At 33.8% G+C, this 16,656-nt stretch overlaps 1 protein-coding gene across 1 annotated transcript; it reads right to left on the reverse strand.

Moving 5' to 3' along the window:
• Positions 1-57: 57 nt before the first annotated feature.
• Positions 58-15,335, reverse strand: LOC117684138 (uncharacterized). Its single transcript, XM_066067514.1, has 21 exons — positions 15,229-15,335; positions 10,703-10,774; positions 9,785-9,870; positions 9,601-9,696; positions 9,201-9,299; positions 8,834-9,112; positions 8,402-8,537; positions 8,022-8,232; positions 6,663-7,747; positions 6,320-6,431; positions 6,024-6,215; positions 5,862-5,898; positions 4,935-5,252; positions 4,654-4,787; positions 4,023-4,221; positions 3,216-3,335; positions 2,916-3,070; positions 2,379-2,501; positions 2,187-2,301; positions 2,004-2,097; positions 58-1,920 (listed from the first exon to the last, which is right to left on the reverse strand). Exons 1-21 carry the CDS (start codon positions 15,297-15,299, stop codon positions 1,785-1,787), a joined length of 3,870 nt encoding a protein of 1,289 aa, XP_065923586.1. The 5' UTR covers positions 15,300-15,335; the 3' UTR covers positions 58-1,784.
• Between the last annotated feature and the right edge of the window lie 1,321 nt (positions 15,336-16,656).

Consider the following 16,656-nt stretch of genomic DNA (forward strand, 5'->3'; position numbering starts at 1 on the left):
GTTTCTTTGGCGGGGAGAGGAGTGACCAGTTCCTTGTTTGTGTCCTTCAATGTGCACACTTTTTTAGGGGGGGGGGGAGAAAATTCTGTTGCTATTTATGAATGATACAAAATGTATCACAATCTTGCCATTGAAGCTTTTACATTTTATATTCAAGATAAATCTCCTGGATGCCTAGCAATAATGTGTTTGTTCTCCTCTTTTTCCTTTCATCTTAAAACTACAAAAATTTACATAACTCACGCTACTGGAGTGTCTGTCTCTTTAGCTAGTGGAGCTGCTATAGGGGAATCCTAGAACTGTGAGTGTGTGATGTGTAATGATTTCCCCTTTGACAGCAAATACATAACGTATATAAGTATCTTAGATTTTATGTACAGTTCAATGAATCTTCTATATGTGTCAATATGTTATACATGTAAAACAAAATTGTGTACCTTCATTTTCTTTTATTTGTTTAAACAAGATGGAATCTTCAGTTTACATACATGTACTTATATATATTATCTTTATATTATATGCATGTATTTCAAATATGCTTTGAATGTCACATACACTTTATGCTGTTTAGGTATTTCTTTTATATTATTATGATAAATGTATTGTATGTGTCATCCTGCGAGATGATACATAATAATTATTACTTTCTTGCATTTAAAAGGAGCTTAGTCAGGATCCCAACCCTAGCAGCTGCTATTAAGAATTGAACATGGCAAAAACCCTGCCATAGTTATAGGTATTGGACACTAACATGGAGAGGAAAAAGTAGTTTACAATAGTCTGAACATAGTCATCTGTTTTAATTTCATTTTAGAAGAACAATAATATGCTAAAAATGATTTTTTTAAAGTATTTGTTTTCGATCGATGGATTTTTAAATAAGAAAAACAAATGGACGAACAACGAATGTATCAATGCAAACTTCTACTTAAACAAGTTTTCTTTTTGCAATCTTTGGTTGATACCCTATTAGCTGGAAAAAAATTGTTTAAAACGTTTATTTCTATGAAAATAAATACATGATTGTATAACTTCATTGATATGCTTTATTAAGTAATTATTGTTTACAATATGATTGTCTCTGGTATGTTTGATAAGAGAGTAAATGGTATATAATAATAACGAAGGAACAGTTTAAAGCTTAAATAAACACACAACAATAGAATCCCTGCATAGTTTTTGAGTGCTCAAAGAGTATATTTGTAAACAAAATGTACATTCAATTTATCTGTAAATCAAAATTGAAAATCAGAATCGACAATTGAACCTGCAGTATGTGGAACACTGATTTACGATGATTTGGGATTTCGTCACAGAAACAGAAATGTATTCGACGAAAAGTGAAAAAATATAAATGTTAGTACATGTATACTAAAATAAAAAACCACATATATGATACTAGTTATTATCAATAATTTGCAATCATAAATACAAAATAATAACAAAAAATATTAATAAAGCTTAGTTTCATTAAATATGGCATTTGTTTTCTTCGCATCAACAAGTATAATCTTTATGAAGTGGTCAATAGGACACTTTATCTTTCCTCACTAATGGATCAATCATGACAATACATAAAAATATGTACTAAAGTAAATGTTTAAAATACATGTAAATACAAACAGTTTGATGTTTTGACAAAATGTGAATTTGATAAAAAAAAAATATTGTGTTATAAATAAAACAAGCAATATTTCACCCTGAAGTCAATAGCCCAAGCCAAAAAAAAATATCGTCCATGAACACTTATTAAGAAGGAGTCAAATGTTGGATTTTATCAATAACTATACGGTGTCCGCAATCTCATAGTCACACGGGTACCGTGCATCGTAATAGCTGTCCAGCAGTGTTACAATGTTGGTGAACGTCGGTCGATCCTTCGGTTTGGTTGCCCAGCATTTTTCCATTATTGATCCATGACTGTCAATCAGGAAATGATAATTATATAAATATCTTAAATTTACTTTAAACGATTTTAAGAATTTACCCTCTCATACACTTACGTTTCTGGACAAAACTCTGGTACACTCATTCTATACCCGCTCTTTACTTTCATTGGAACGATTTTCGCATCCATTCCAGGATATGGGTTCTGTCCTATAAAAAGAACAACGAAAGAAGCTTTCATTAACTGTGTCAAGATATATAAATTTGTTTTGTAGAAACTGTTTTAAAACAACACTTACCAGTGCTAAATGTCTCCCATATAACAACACCGAAGGTCCACACATCACTCATTGTGGTACAGTTCTGCATAAATTCGTAACATTCCGGAGCGAGCCACTTCATAGGTTTTCGATTCTGAAAATATACAGTTGCCCTTAAGAACATACTAAGCAAGGGAGGAAAAAGATTACATATAGTTTTATACTGCTTACCTTGCCACCCTTCTTGTCTACCTCGTTCTTTCCTTCTTCCGGTGTCGGTCCAAAGCCTGCTATTTTTGGAACTAGGCGTGAGGTCAGAAGAACATTTCTTGTAGCAAGTCTTTTATGAACAATCTAGGTTAAGCAATTAATATCACAGATGAAGCATTTTGTATAACAATCTATATTTATATATTCCATGGTCTTTGTCTATGATAACACAACGACTCAATTTTGTAACAAATAGTCCAAATCATCATGTTTTATCAATGACTATTTTAATATTAAATCGTACAGTCGTACAATGTTAAAAATTATATAATCATTAAGGAATCATTCTTTGAATCTATTTTTTTTTTCAACTTCGAATCCTAATGTGCCGAGCTAATATCAGTTCATAAAACTCTAATTCCTGTGTTGCATTTTGATGATGTGAATAACATGCGTCTTAATGGCAAACATGGGTCTAAATACATTTTGATTACTTCTTAAAGAAAATTTTACAAGAATAAAAAAAAACCCTCACATTGATAAGCAGTTTGTTCTTACCCCTTTGATCGCTAAACACTCCATTCCTTTTGCTATTCCTTGGACCAGTTTACAAAACTCCGTAATCAGTTCATCGTTCACTTTATTTCTGTGTTCAATCAGCCAATCTCTCATCGGCCCCAGCTCACAGTACTCCAGTAACATATAGGGACCAACTGTGGTAATCAAGGTTAAAAAATCAGGTTATATCAAAGAAAGCCCCCCTCCTTTTTGCAAAAAAAAACAATGTACTATTTGATTTAAATAATAAGCATTTCTAAATTTTTTAGATTAAGGTATATGAATCCAATTAATGCTTACATAGTGGGTGATTGAGGACGGAGCCGAGGAACTGAATGATATTGTCGTGCGGAGGGACCTCTGTAGCGAAGAAGCTGATCTTTGCCTGGAGGACCAGACGATCCTCCTCAGTGTGGTCCTCTGTGAAACAAGACAAGTTATTGTGACGTCATCGATAAAATAAGTAAAACACTTTTCGAAGATTTATTGAATATAAATAAAACTTTGATAAACTGTCAATTTTGGGGGGTTAATCATTGAATGTTCGTATTATGAAAACCAAATCGACGAAATCTAATTGCAACAAAAAAAAATATAATTATGAAATACTGTGCACTATATACTGGCTATTCTCTTTTTAGAAGTGGACAGGCATAGCCTACATCCACTATGCCTGTCCACTTCTCAAAAGAGAATACATGTATATACTAGCGGGCGACTAGTTCTCACCGAGTACCGTTTCTCGCCGGTGCATTGTTACGTTATTTCATCAAAACAAAAAAATATATACGAAAAATTACTTAACAACTCATTTGTGATCAATGGTACTTGGCAAGAACTGGTCGAACGCCAGTACGCTCTTAAATATACCATGTTAACGTTCATTCAACAGTAAATCATAAATAATTGCACATGTTTATATCAACCTCTCTATATTAAGTACCTGAAGAAAATTATAACGTCTCTTAAGATAGATAATTACTTTTTTCAACATGTTGTTCAAATTCATTAAGAGAATTAAATTGACTGTACAATATTTTGAGAAAAGCCTAAACAAAATCAAATTCATGCAAAATCAATTATAAAAAAAAAAGGCATTTTATCAACCTTTGAGAATTTTGGCCACCGTCATATCCTTTTTGCAAATCTTTGCTAGGTAGATATCGGCAAATCCTCCGGATTTTAATTTTCCCTTCAGGTCAATATCGTCAAATCCATACAACCATCCTTCGTTTTCAGAGAACACCATTTTACCAAAGTCGTAGATGTCCTCGTCTTGGAACCTACCACTGTAAAACCCTGTTTGCTGTAAAATAAAACAAACATTCACATCAACATGGTTTGACTGCAAAAACAATCTTTTTTGTATGTAAAAAGATTATATATCAGTATTTTTTATGAAATGTATAAATCATTTATTAGACTGTAGTAATTTTTCTACTGCAGAAACCTAACTGACCACCAAATGATGAACCTGACCAATCTATATTACGAACACAACTATTTATCGACGACACAGCATCGCACTTAATTAATATAAACTTTTGCTACGAATTGACGTCTTATACACAATGTAATCTTAACATTAATAATGATAATTTTTATTGATAGACATACAGAACGTGGTAGGTCATTTACATCATACACTCCCCCCCAAAAAATCCCGCTCTCTGCCTCTGTCTCTGTCTCAAACAAGCGCAACTGCATGCACGCGCACACAGGCACACTCTGTACCTACCCTTCTCAAACCCTGCATCAAGGTGACCGGTCTCTTGAGGTACATGGTCAGTCTCCGCTTTGTTTCCGGCTTCACGTGTCCGTTTCTCCAGAGGATGACGAAGATAACAATTATTCCTAGTAAAATGGCGATCACTGAAAGGCACAACACATTCTAAGAGATACTAATAATGGATGTAATGATATTTCATTTTTCTACAGGATATAAAGAAATACGTTTATAAAAGAAAATACCATATTTATATCATTTATTTTACCAAACTTTCGGTGTTTTATTCGTACCTGCGCTGACAGCCGCAATCATAGCTATAGGGATGTTAGCTGCCGTTTTAAAGGTCAATTTGCTCACAATGGGACTTGCGATTCCCGAACTATTTGAAATGACCTCGATACAGAATTCTTTTCCAGATTCCAGATTTGTTATTTCTAACTCGTTTCTATCTGTAGGGAGGGATATTTCCTTTGGGGGCTTGGATTTATCGCAGTCGGTATACAGGAATATTGAGATGTAGGAGACTCTGTAACAGGACGGGACAGTGTCCCACGTGAGCTTGATCCCGATCCCTAAATCCTCGCTTTTCAAATTTGTGATCCCTGAACCTGTAAAAGTCAATTAAAGCATACTGTAACCGCTCAGTTGTATGGACTATGAATCTGGTAATTATTGCAGATGTGGGTTACAATGGAAATCAAACTCAACAATTTATGATATTAAGTTGCAAGATTTGTAAGAGTGCAACATCGCTAAGATGTGTACTGTGGTTTCATCAATATTCATTGAATACCAATTTTCGTTGAATTCGTTGTTAATTTTATCCATGAAATTAAGTGAATATTGAACTGCAATTTCTACTAACAATTTGTATTGATATGGTCGTTGGCCACAATTTTACGCGTATCCTTGAAACTGTGATTTTGACTTTATCCACGAAAATTGATATGCTTAAATACTAATGAAACCACAGTATGATAGTCCATCTCCATCAAACAGATTTCAGAAATAGGCTAATTTGACACTGCATTGTACTGTCTTGATTTGTGAACCGAAGTCGATAAGAATTATTTGATGAATCATTATTACTAGTAATACATAATTCTGTTGATTTCTGGTAAATTTTTGCATGTATAAATGCCTTGCACATAATTGATAATGTCAGATATTATAAATTGCTTATCTTAAATAAGAAGAATGATAGGTGTTTCACTTACTGTCGTCAATTCCATCAAATGACGTAAGATGGCTCAGCTAGAAATACAGACAATCATAATTATATATAAATATTAGAATTTCAGTTTGTGAGATCATTTTGTTCATGTGATAGTTGATAAATAAGTAAAAGAAACGGATAGATCAAGACATGTACCATGTACCTTATAACGTGTTACATTGGACGATAACATGGCTTGATTGAATGCCTCGAGTTCTAAAATTAAAGACGCATTGGACAATAGAGGTTTGTCAATGGCCAGCCAACAGTTGTTAAAGTCAAACTCCATGTCTATGTTAAAGCAGTCACCCATGGGGATGCAGTAGCATTTCGACGGATCTGTGCAGTCAGCAGCCTGCAAAACAGAGACAACTGTCCAGTAATCACTCGACTTAATCGCTATATAACAAGTTAATGTATTCAATTTGATTTGAGTTGCATTGAATATAAAGGCTGTACCTTAATTGGATCGTTGATGAAGTACCCTTCCTCGTGTATCTCTCCGTTCGTTATCAGGCGCCATTGTAATTGTCGGACTCCGCTGTGCTTGTCTGATGCTCTTGTTCGTACACTATTGAATCAACAAAACTTATGCTTATACAAGATAAGTGTGATATTATTGTTATTGAATTCTGTATTTAGCATTGCTAAATATGAGCAGAATATTTTTAACAGTATTTACTTATTCTAATTAAGAAATACTTCCGATCAAAAAGTCGTTTATTGCGCAATAAATATACTAGTAAAACTCTGCTTAATTGAATGTTTCGATATTTGCACTTAAAAGAGGAAAAGGTTGAACCTGCTGGAAAATTCGAATGTTCTGTTGCCTGTATTTTTCGAGAATACTGCTTCACTTGAGTACGGGGGCGATGAGTCAAAGCTTACAAGTCTGGAAGCAACCTTGGTGTTGTTTACGATATCGCGGGCACGGACTGAAATGTTTATACTGTCACCATCCTCCCACTGATGTACAATAGTATGTGTACCACCCGAGATGTTCTGAATCTTTATCCATTGGTTTTCGGTGTTCCCGGTGTTTGGAGTAGGCAAACAAGGGGAACCTGTGGTCACGGCACCAGTTGTTGCTACGGTAACGGAAGTCATGGCGACAGTACTACTGTTATTATCTGTTTCGGTATTATTTAAACTTTCAGTGAAGTTATCAATGTTTGTAGCAATTTCAGTTGATACTATTGCTGTGTAAGGAGTTTCAGTCGACATCATGATTCCTTTAGTGCTTGTTTCATTCTGTGTTTCATTTCCGGTTGACTTTGAATACGATATGTAAGTATAGTAGTACTCAAATTCTGTTATTCCATTCACGTGTTTCACGGCAGAGATGGTTCTCTTTCCATCATGGTCATCATAAACAGTTTTAACCTTCTTCACGATTTCGTCTTTTAATTCCTCCACATTGCCGCCTCGAAACTGAGTTGGAAACTCCTCTACAGGGAGCAAGAAATGGTTGTCGATGTGAAACGAATTTTCAAAGTAGTTTTCCCACGTGACTCGCACGGTAGAGCATCTGGATTGCCAGTTATAATTGCTCTCTTCCTCCGCGCTGGATACATGAAAGTTGTTTTCTCCAGTTGTTGTGATAGTAGAGTTTGGGTCATATATGACGATCTGTCTGGCAAATTCTGAATTGTTTGCTTTATCCGTGACCTGTAGAATTACGGAGTAAATGCCCGAATCTGGCGGAGTAAACTCGGGGAACGGAAGACTGGATTCATTTCTCGCCTCTCGATAGAATGGGTTCATCGGAGCTTCCTCCGTAAGGGTTTGAGTGTGGAGTCTTTTTCTCATTCGATGGAATTCGAGGAAATATTTCTCAATTCCAGAAGGTATGTCAATCCAATCATCAACGCCAAAGGTGAAAGGATACTTTAAATGAAATAAAAAATAAATAAATAACTGTGTCCGTACCTTTTATTTCAATTATTACTGTACATTTACATTTATATCAAAGCATAAATAATAATAAGAATAGTTAGGTCCTGTTCGCCAGACTTAGACCATCGTTGATATATTACGAAGTTCAAACATCGAAAAACGCTATATACAGAAAACCTTCCAAACCAACAATTGTCTGTGATGATACAGAACATGTTGTCTGGTGGGCTTTACTTTCCTCTGATATTATTTCACACTATTATACCTTGGATGCATCAAGTGGGATTTTCAGAGGAACATCATTTGTTGTGGAGCAATTGTTAGTGTAAGAACAGTGTTTAGGCTTAGTGAAGTCAAACATAAAGTTGATATGCGTATTGGTTATGGACCGATTGAAACTCTCCCGCGTGTAGAACTGACCATTGTGCCAGAGATCTCTGTAACCGCCGGTTTCAACAACGGCTTCAATGGTTAAACTAAAAAAAAAACATAAGCTAATGTTTTTGCATTTTTCACACATCTCTTCACGTGGGTAAAAAGGATTGTGAACTCAGTGTAAGCATTTCAATTATTTTTAAAACAGAATTGAAGATTTTCAAAATATTTTTTTCAGGGGGGGGGGGGGATGTATTAACATTTACATACTTATCGCCGTCCTCCAAGGTTCTGTCAAACTCATCGTAAGAAATGTGGCACCTGTACACCTCAGTGGACGGTGACGTGTCATTGTAGGACACGGGACACGGGAGGGTCGTGTTCAGACTGACGTCAGTGGTTCCACCTGAAAATCAATGTAAGAAACTTAAATCTAACAGAGATACATCGGCAGATATTAGAAATAGATACATTTCATACAGGTTTTGACTAACGGCTGTTTTAAAGACAACAAATCCGTTATATATGTACAAAATATAAAGCTTGTACGAATTTGTGATTAATCTCTCTTCCTGTATTATTATATTTTGGATAGTTATATTGAATTAAACTTCAAAATCGATATAAAAATATATATTTAAAACTAAAACTGATTTCAATCTTTTTAAATGAACAATTAATTGTAGATAGTTAAGTCCGTACTTCCTCCTCGACCGATTTTTGAGAGAATAACACGGCTGTGCGTTGATATGATACCAAAAGCTGAGCCGTTGATGTAAGACGGCGGGTAGGGAATGTTGGGATTGTAGATTGCCTCGAAATCAATCAGGAAGTAGTTGTAACTCTTCCGGCCCACCCACAGTAATTCAAAGCTAGAGAAAGCGTCGGCGTTATATTGGTACAGCTGGCGATTATCTGATCTCTTGACGTTCTTTAGGGTGGCGTTAAATCTTGACAACGTTGCCGTTTGCGGACTTTCCACTAAAAAGAAACAATTCATCGTTTGTGAGAATTGCTGTAATTTCTATCGTAACGTTGTATTTTTTTATAGATTGTAACATATACTTACTTTGAAGACAGGATGCTCCACTGAAACCTTCATCACAAATGCAAGAGCTACCGTTACATGTCCCGGGGAAACAAGGTTGTAAATGCGAACACGTGACCGCTAAAATATCAATATACAAATAATTAGGTTTTAGACGTTTAAGTAAGACAAATGGTGAATATGAGTGTATTAAGATTATTTCTTGAGATCTGAGAGGTAGTTCAAGTTATGCAGACAATCAAATAAATTGATAACAAGAATCAAAAAGTCACCGTTGCTTGATTTCCAACCCTTTTTGCCATAACAGATGGAAGATTTTTAAGGTTGGTTTAAAATCGCATGCTTTGAATTTTATAAATGTGCGGTATGTTTGATTTGGTGCAGATGACACGCGCCGAAAACAACACTAAATGCAACATACGTTCTTGGCAATTATTTCCTCCAACTATAGAAGGACAGGAACATTGGTTCGGAGCAACACAGGTTCCCCCATTGGCACACGGAGGATTACATATCGCTGGAAGAAAAAATTCCAATTAAAACATTGTATACATGTATATTGATCTACTTGTCAAAGAAATATAAGATTCAAAAAGCATTCTTACGGGTCTCGCAGTTAGAGCCAATGTAGCCCGGGCAGCAGACGGTCGAGATTTCGTAAACTGATATACGTCTGTATCCACTCGAGTCACTGTAAGATGTGTGTATACAGTTATAAGTTCTAAAATGGCACTAATGGATTGGAGGAATGCACTGTTAAACTAAATGGTCTGATACAAACGGTTTCTTGCAATGCCCTTTCTGATGACGCAGTGCAAGGAACCACAAGAGAAAACAGGTCAGAGAGTTTTGAGACAGGCAGGACTTCGTTTTGAAACTGAAATGATCGACGAGGTTCAAGTATTAAATTACTTTTGAAATATTTTTAATGTGAACCCGAAATTAATAGTTTAGATATTAATTCATTAAATTAAACAACAGCAACAACATAGATAAAACAACAGTGTGTTTCCAATTCCAATATTAATCTTATAAAGGAATACGTAGTTTAGGGGGAAAATTGTTTTATTTTGATATCTTTTGAATTAAGATCTGAACTGGTCAGCCAAAAGGTTCCTCGTGACAGATCTCAAATACACTAAATACACTTAATATTGTTATTCATACACCAAAGTTTGGGGTAGCATCATAAAATGGTAGGGCCTTGATTGGCTCAGTTAATAGTAACGAATAAGTAATGTACATTACTAAACAGAATTATCTATATTATCTAGTCATGAACTGCAGAAGTACTGCAGACAAATTAAAGCTCAATTGGGTCTGTTATGCAAACGTCCAAAAATGAATAAAAGTAAAAACCCGAAATGATTTCTTCCACATTTAATGTCTAAAAGCCGGAAAAAACACTTCTTGTTTAACTTGGCATTATATTAGTGTCAAAATAAGATGCTTGTTGAATTATGAAATACCAAAATGAGATTATTGTATACAAGTACTAAGTCAATGGAATTTTTGCTACCTACCACCACCACAGAGTCCTCGAGGCGCAGTAATGCTGTGCTGCATAATACATGGTTTTCTTTGTACATTTTTTCCTGAAAATACAATTATATAATTATTGTCAATGCGAGAGAATTGAATTGTTGAACTGCACATTTTCTTTAATAGCTGTATATGGCATCACGTAATCTATATACGGGTTTATTTTTTGCCCTGTGTGATTTTCGCTCCTCTTGAAAACAGTTTCGCCCCGTCTCGAATTCGTCAGGTCGCCAAGACATAGTTATATTTTAAAAGAGATAATTTGAAACCAAAAATTCATCAAGTCTTAAATTTGCCAGTTATGGAGGCAAAAGGGGCGAAAATAAATTGGAGGCGAATATTTTTTATGTATACTGTAAATTGCATTGGAATTTGTCACTGGGATTTAAAAATTTTCAAGTTCATATTAATATCTTTTTTATATGCTCTTTTCGAAAAAAAAGAAAAACTATGTAAAAATGCATTAGATTTCAACACTTTCTGACCCCGCTGTGACCAATATTTCAAATCACTCAACGCAGTCCTCAACCAACTGAAATCCTTCCAGGAAAAGAACATAGATTTGAGGTCAATTCTCAGATTTGGTGACGGTAAGGCGGGGTACGGTATTAGGCTTTAACTGACCTATGGACGAGTGCAAGGTCAGGCCAATAGGTCACACACGGTACCATATACATAGGGGTCCATTAATTTCCTTGAATTGACAACACGATATTTTTAACTTTTTAATAAGATATAACTGATGTCTTTGCTTCTTAACCTTCCTTTCTATAGGGAAATGTGTTTTCGACCAATGAAATAAAATATTCGGTTTACTAGTAATTATTCCAAGAAATGGGTAATAATAAAGTGTTAATTAAAATGTTATGTTGGGTGGATGAGTGCAATGTCACACACAGACGTTGGGGAAAGAAATAACAGAGTCTGATGTTCAAATTCCAGTGTTAATCCTTCAATTTTACTAAACTGTTTGCATATCCCTATTGCTTTCTTGCTTTTTATATCCTAGTGCTACCATTTACAGTATTGATAGATGTTTTTATCATTTAGAACATGCAAATTAAAAAGTATTATAAACTTGTATGCTCTGAAGGTATCTAGTGACATCTTGAACAATGTTGAAAGATAGAAACAAAGCCTCTTGGTAGGAATTATTGTCTGGTATTTTCATTTCCTGTCATTAGTTATTCACTTCGAATCATGTCTGCTTGTCCATTTCTGTAACATTATATACGAGACAGACCGAGTAATCTAATGATCGTCTACCCTTTGTAATTAAAGAGCTGCTATACACAATGTACATGTATTCGATATCGTAATTATATTGGAAAACAAAATTAGTATTAATACTTAATAGAACTAAAATTCAAATATTATAATAGTAAGGATTAAAAAAGACATAAATATCATAATGGAGAAGTAAGAAATTTTCATTTTAAGAAGCAGATTATGAAGGCAAAATGCATGATCAAGTACATTTATTGGTTCCTTATGTATAATAACACAGAGAACATTGCAATTTTTTCTTATTTTCCTTATTGAGGGCAACAGAGTTCAGACAAGTGAATTAAAATAAAATACTGTCTGAGAAAATCCCACAGTTTTCGGTTTGTGAAGGTATTTTTTCAATTAGGTATCACTTAAAGAATTTTAAAAACAAAGGCTGTGTTTGAATAAATATTTATTTTTATGGGTGTATTACTCAGAAACTTAAGAAATATTATTGTGAAAATCAGGGCAAATAACCATCGTCCCCAATAAAGGTTGGTCGATGGAATAGTTTCGACGACAGGAAAGATTTTGGAATTTGTGTAAAACATGGTGATGCACAAAATTCAAATTGGAAATGTTTATTATTGTCAATTCAGGTTTTTTGCCCAACAACCAAAATTAAAACTGTTACGTTCTATTATATTTGTTGGCAAACTCCACCTTTTTATTTCTTTAAAAACGTTGTTTCTTTTTAATACTTTATTAAATTTTCTTTACAACATGAGCTTTATATGTCTTATGAGTGAGAGCGCCCTGGTAGAGTTTTGGGAAAACCGCTTGGTAGGAATAGGGTGGGAATTTCCTCTCTTATTCTGTTATTTCCGGATGTTGTTTAATAAAAATATGTGTTTCTCAAAAACATATTCATACCGGTATAGACACAATGTCATAGACAACTATCTATTCAAGGCATGGCCTAGATACCTAATGGTCATTAGCCACATGTACAACAGTCGTGATACGTACTGTAATAAGATTATTATATAGCAATCAAGGAACATTTTGTTACGAGTAAAAGGTTAGATTAACATATATGTATTTTAATAGGATATCGTCAATATTAAAATTTTTAATAATTAGAAAAGAAATATTTATTTTTAGAGACTTTGACTAGTTGTTTTTGTTTTGTTGTTGAAACTCTTTCGATGACAGAATAGTGTAAATGAAACCAGCTCCTAAATAGACTTTCACTTTGGTTATTGTATCATTTTACAAAATATTTTCCGTAAACATTTGAAAATATGAATGAAGTTGATTCTTCCAATAGGACAATTTAGTGCTCTATATCTTCTTCAAACTACAACGAATGCAGTCAACACAGGAAAATTTGTACACCTATGATCATGATTTAACTGTATTCAACCAACACGATTATTGGTAACGCAAATATTTGTTTTCAATAATATACTTACATGATCATATATTTAAAAACGGCATATGCTTTTTTAAGTTTTGTCTATTGATTGCTGATAAATATGTTGTTATTTTTATTATAATGTTAATTTGTTCCCCATGTTCCGTCCCGATGGTTACAGAACCATACCCGAAAATATGATTTCAGTGAATGGGGTACGCTGTCATTAAAAGAAAAATTCTATTTTTAAGCGGTTTTACCAACAAAGGAAATTAAATCGGATTGAATTTTAAAATTACCATTGGAAATTACAAGTCAACAATATTTCCAGAAGGTGAGATGGTCTTAGCAGGGCTTGTTTTTTATTTTTTAATTACGAGGATAGATATACATTTGGAGAGGGTCTTTGCTACAAACTCGGGCCTGGTCATGTTGCATTCAAAATCGGGACATCAGTGATGACGCAGCTGTAAACATTATGAAATAAAGGAAAACTCCCATAACGAAACTATAAATGACGTTATAAATGGATGGCACTTTACGAATTAATGAGTGTTTTCCCCATCAGATTATATGCGATTGTATTCCATTGCTTTGAAACGTCCTGGTAATTTATAGATAATAGTAAACGCCCCTTTTGAAATATTATCGTCACGTGATCTAGCAAGCTTAATGCATGCATCTAGCAAATTCATCACAAAGTGAACGAATAATTGAATATCCCGCTAATACCAGTCTATAAGAAAGTTCTATTTTATGTATATCTTATCATACCGCTATCTCGGTCTGATTTTCTATAGAGCGAAAATACACTAGGAATCGATGTTGTTACGTATAGTTTAATGCATTGCATTTTGTTCGCCCAGATCTACAGTAAATAAGAAAATCTTTTTTTTTCTTCAGTACAAAATTAAAGTAAACCTAATATTTTTGGCGTTCTTAGTCAAATTATGTGAATTTGTTGCGTTCTTACTACACGTACAGTGAATGATAAATACACAAGTTGTTGATTATCTCTGTATAAAAAGCTTCTTATCTTCCATTTAAGAAAAGGTTCCCTTGTTTTCAACAAAATATCATCCCTTTTCTTTCAGGGTTGTAAAGGGAAGTTTTTTTCACACGCCAAACCTGATGATATTGAATCATTCTATGAAAATCTTAACAAATTGTATATATACAAAAGTATATTCATAAAAGAAAATAAACAAAAATATAAAAAAAAATCTAATCAATCAAGCAGCATTGTTAAAATTGACAATTATTTTCCTCATGATGGTTTTATACACAATGTATGTTATTTAGGATATCTTACGTGCGATATCATTTTGCATCTTAACAAATTAAACATATAAAAGTTTAAATTATTAATTATGTAGATTACCCAAACTTTAAGATTATAAACAAACTATTAAACAGATAACAAAACATCTCAAGCAAACATTAATATTAATGCTCTTCATATTTCAATGATTTTCATACAGTCACTTAATCAGTTTATTTATAAATGATAAAATTTCTTTTCGTAATCATTTTTGTCAATATGCTGTTAGTTTCTGTGTTAATACCGCAGCAGAATTTGTTATTATTCCTATACTTGTCGTAGTCATTTTCGTCACCCATTTCAAGATTTAAACTATTATACTTCTAAGTAGTGCGGTGTTAATTAATGAAATTAATGATGCAAATTTAGATGTTTTATTCTTCCGAAAAAAAAACACATTCTTATTTTCACGTTGAATATAAAAGCTGATTCCCCGTAAAGTTACACCAATTTATTAACCAACCACTATTTAGACAAATATTACCTACATTTTTATATTGGTAACTGAATTTACGTAGGCGATAAATAAGTACATTGTACAAGTAATTATAGAAACTTACGACTCTATAACATGCGGCCAAAAACCAAGAAGAACTGCTAAGATAGCGTAAACAAGCACACACCGATCCATTTCACAGAGTCCGATAGCAGGGGATTTCGATTGGTTTATATGAGTTTACAGCAGGAAGTGTATACCCAAAATTCCAAGTGTACCATTCAAATCTTTCGTTCGATCTTTACGTACTATTTAGCATTGTACGAGGTTTAATTACAGAGACAACAATACGTATACCAAATACATGTACATAATATTATCATGAATCTGGCTCGTGATTGCTTTTTTACGTGGCTTAAATTCCGTATGTAGTTTTTCACATGAAATACGTCTGAGACGGAACTAAGTTTGTCCGTGGTAGGAATGAAAGTATTGGCTTGAATGAAAGATAAACTAGATTTATGAAAAACTGTGTTTCTTTTACTCGAATGGAAGCATCGTCAGAAAAAAAGATACGAAAACTTCATCAGCAAGTGAATAGAGCATTAATGGAAAACACTCAGTAGTACATTATTACAGTACTACATATGGTGATTAATGCTATTCACTGGAGAAAAAAAAACACATGCGGACTTAGAGGAAGGAGGGAGTCCAAACTAGAAAATTTAAACTTCATAGTCTCGGACATCCCCCAACGGCAAGCAAATTATTCCTTAGACCCCGCCTTGGGAAGATTTTCTGGATAATAATATTTAAAATTAAACACAGTTGATATATAGATAAAATACGAGAGAGAGAGAGAGAGAGAGAGAGAGAGAGAGAGAGAGAGAGAGAGCAGTAATTGGATTCGTAATTCAAGGAAAGTGCAAATCCTTAAACTTAAGAAAGATATAAGCCAAATATTATAAATCTACTACTAGTATACTTGTAGTCATGTTACGCAAAACTTTCCAAATACCGATAACTGAAATATTAATGCATCTGACGCATCTAAAACATATGAACAGACTGGTTATCTGAGCCATTTTCGAGAAAAGAAACTCAACAAAAATTTTAAAAAACAATACTAGTACTATTCAAATTTTATTTATCAAAACATTATTGTTTTTTATTAAAACATTATCTTAAAAAAAACAGGCACAAATTAAAAAAAAAAATCGACACTTATTTTTTTTTCATTCCCCAGATAAAACTCCCATCGTTTCTTTGGCGGGGAGAGGAGTGACCAGTTCCTTGTTTGTGTCCTTCAATGTGCACACTTTTTTTTAGGGGGGATTTCTAACTGTGCGTGTTTTAAAGACATAGCATCTTGCAAAGAAATCAGAAAAAGCCAATGGCCTAGCTTCATTATCCTCCATGTGTTCAGATTCTTGTATCGCAAATACACCCGTTGTATAACAATGTACAACAATGTACAAATCTGACAAGTAGGCCCCCAAAAGCTCATTTTGCTGAACCCGTTGAAGTGTGTATTAGATACATTTTATGAGTA

The sequence above is a fragment of the Magallana gigas genome, chromosome 7 (assembly GCF_963853765.1).
Source record: "Magallana gigas chromosome 7, xbMagGiga1.1, whole genome shotgun sequence".
Taxonomy (NCBI): domain Eukaryota; kingdom Metazoa; phylum Mollusca; class Bivalvia; order Ostreida; family Ostreidae; genus Magallana; species Magallana gigas.

Coding starts and splice junctions, on each gene's coding strand:
- LOC117684138 (XM_066067514.1), bottom strand. CDS start 15,299: ATGGATCGGTGTGTGCTTGTTTACGCTATCTTAGCAGTTCTTCTTGGT. Junction 6,432..6,662: donor ACATTCGAATTTTCCAGCAG/GTTCAACCTTTT, acceptor TTGATTCAATAG/TGTACGAACAAGAGCATCAG. Junction 2,502..2,915: donor AGTGTTTAGCGATCAAAGGG/GTAAGAACAAAC, acceptor TGCTTAACCTAG/ATTGTTCATAAAAGACTTGC.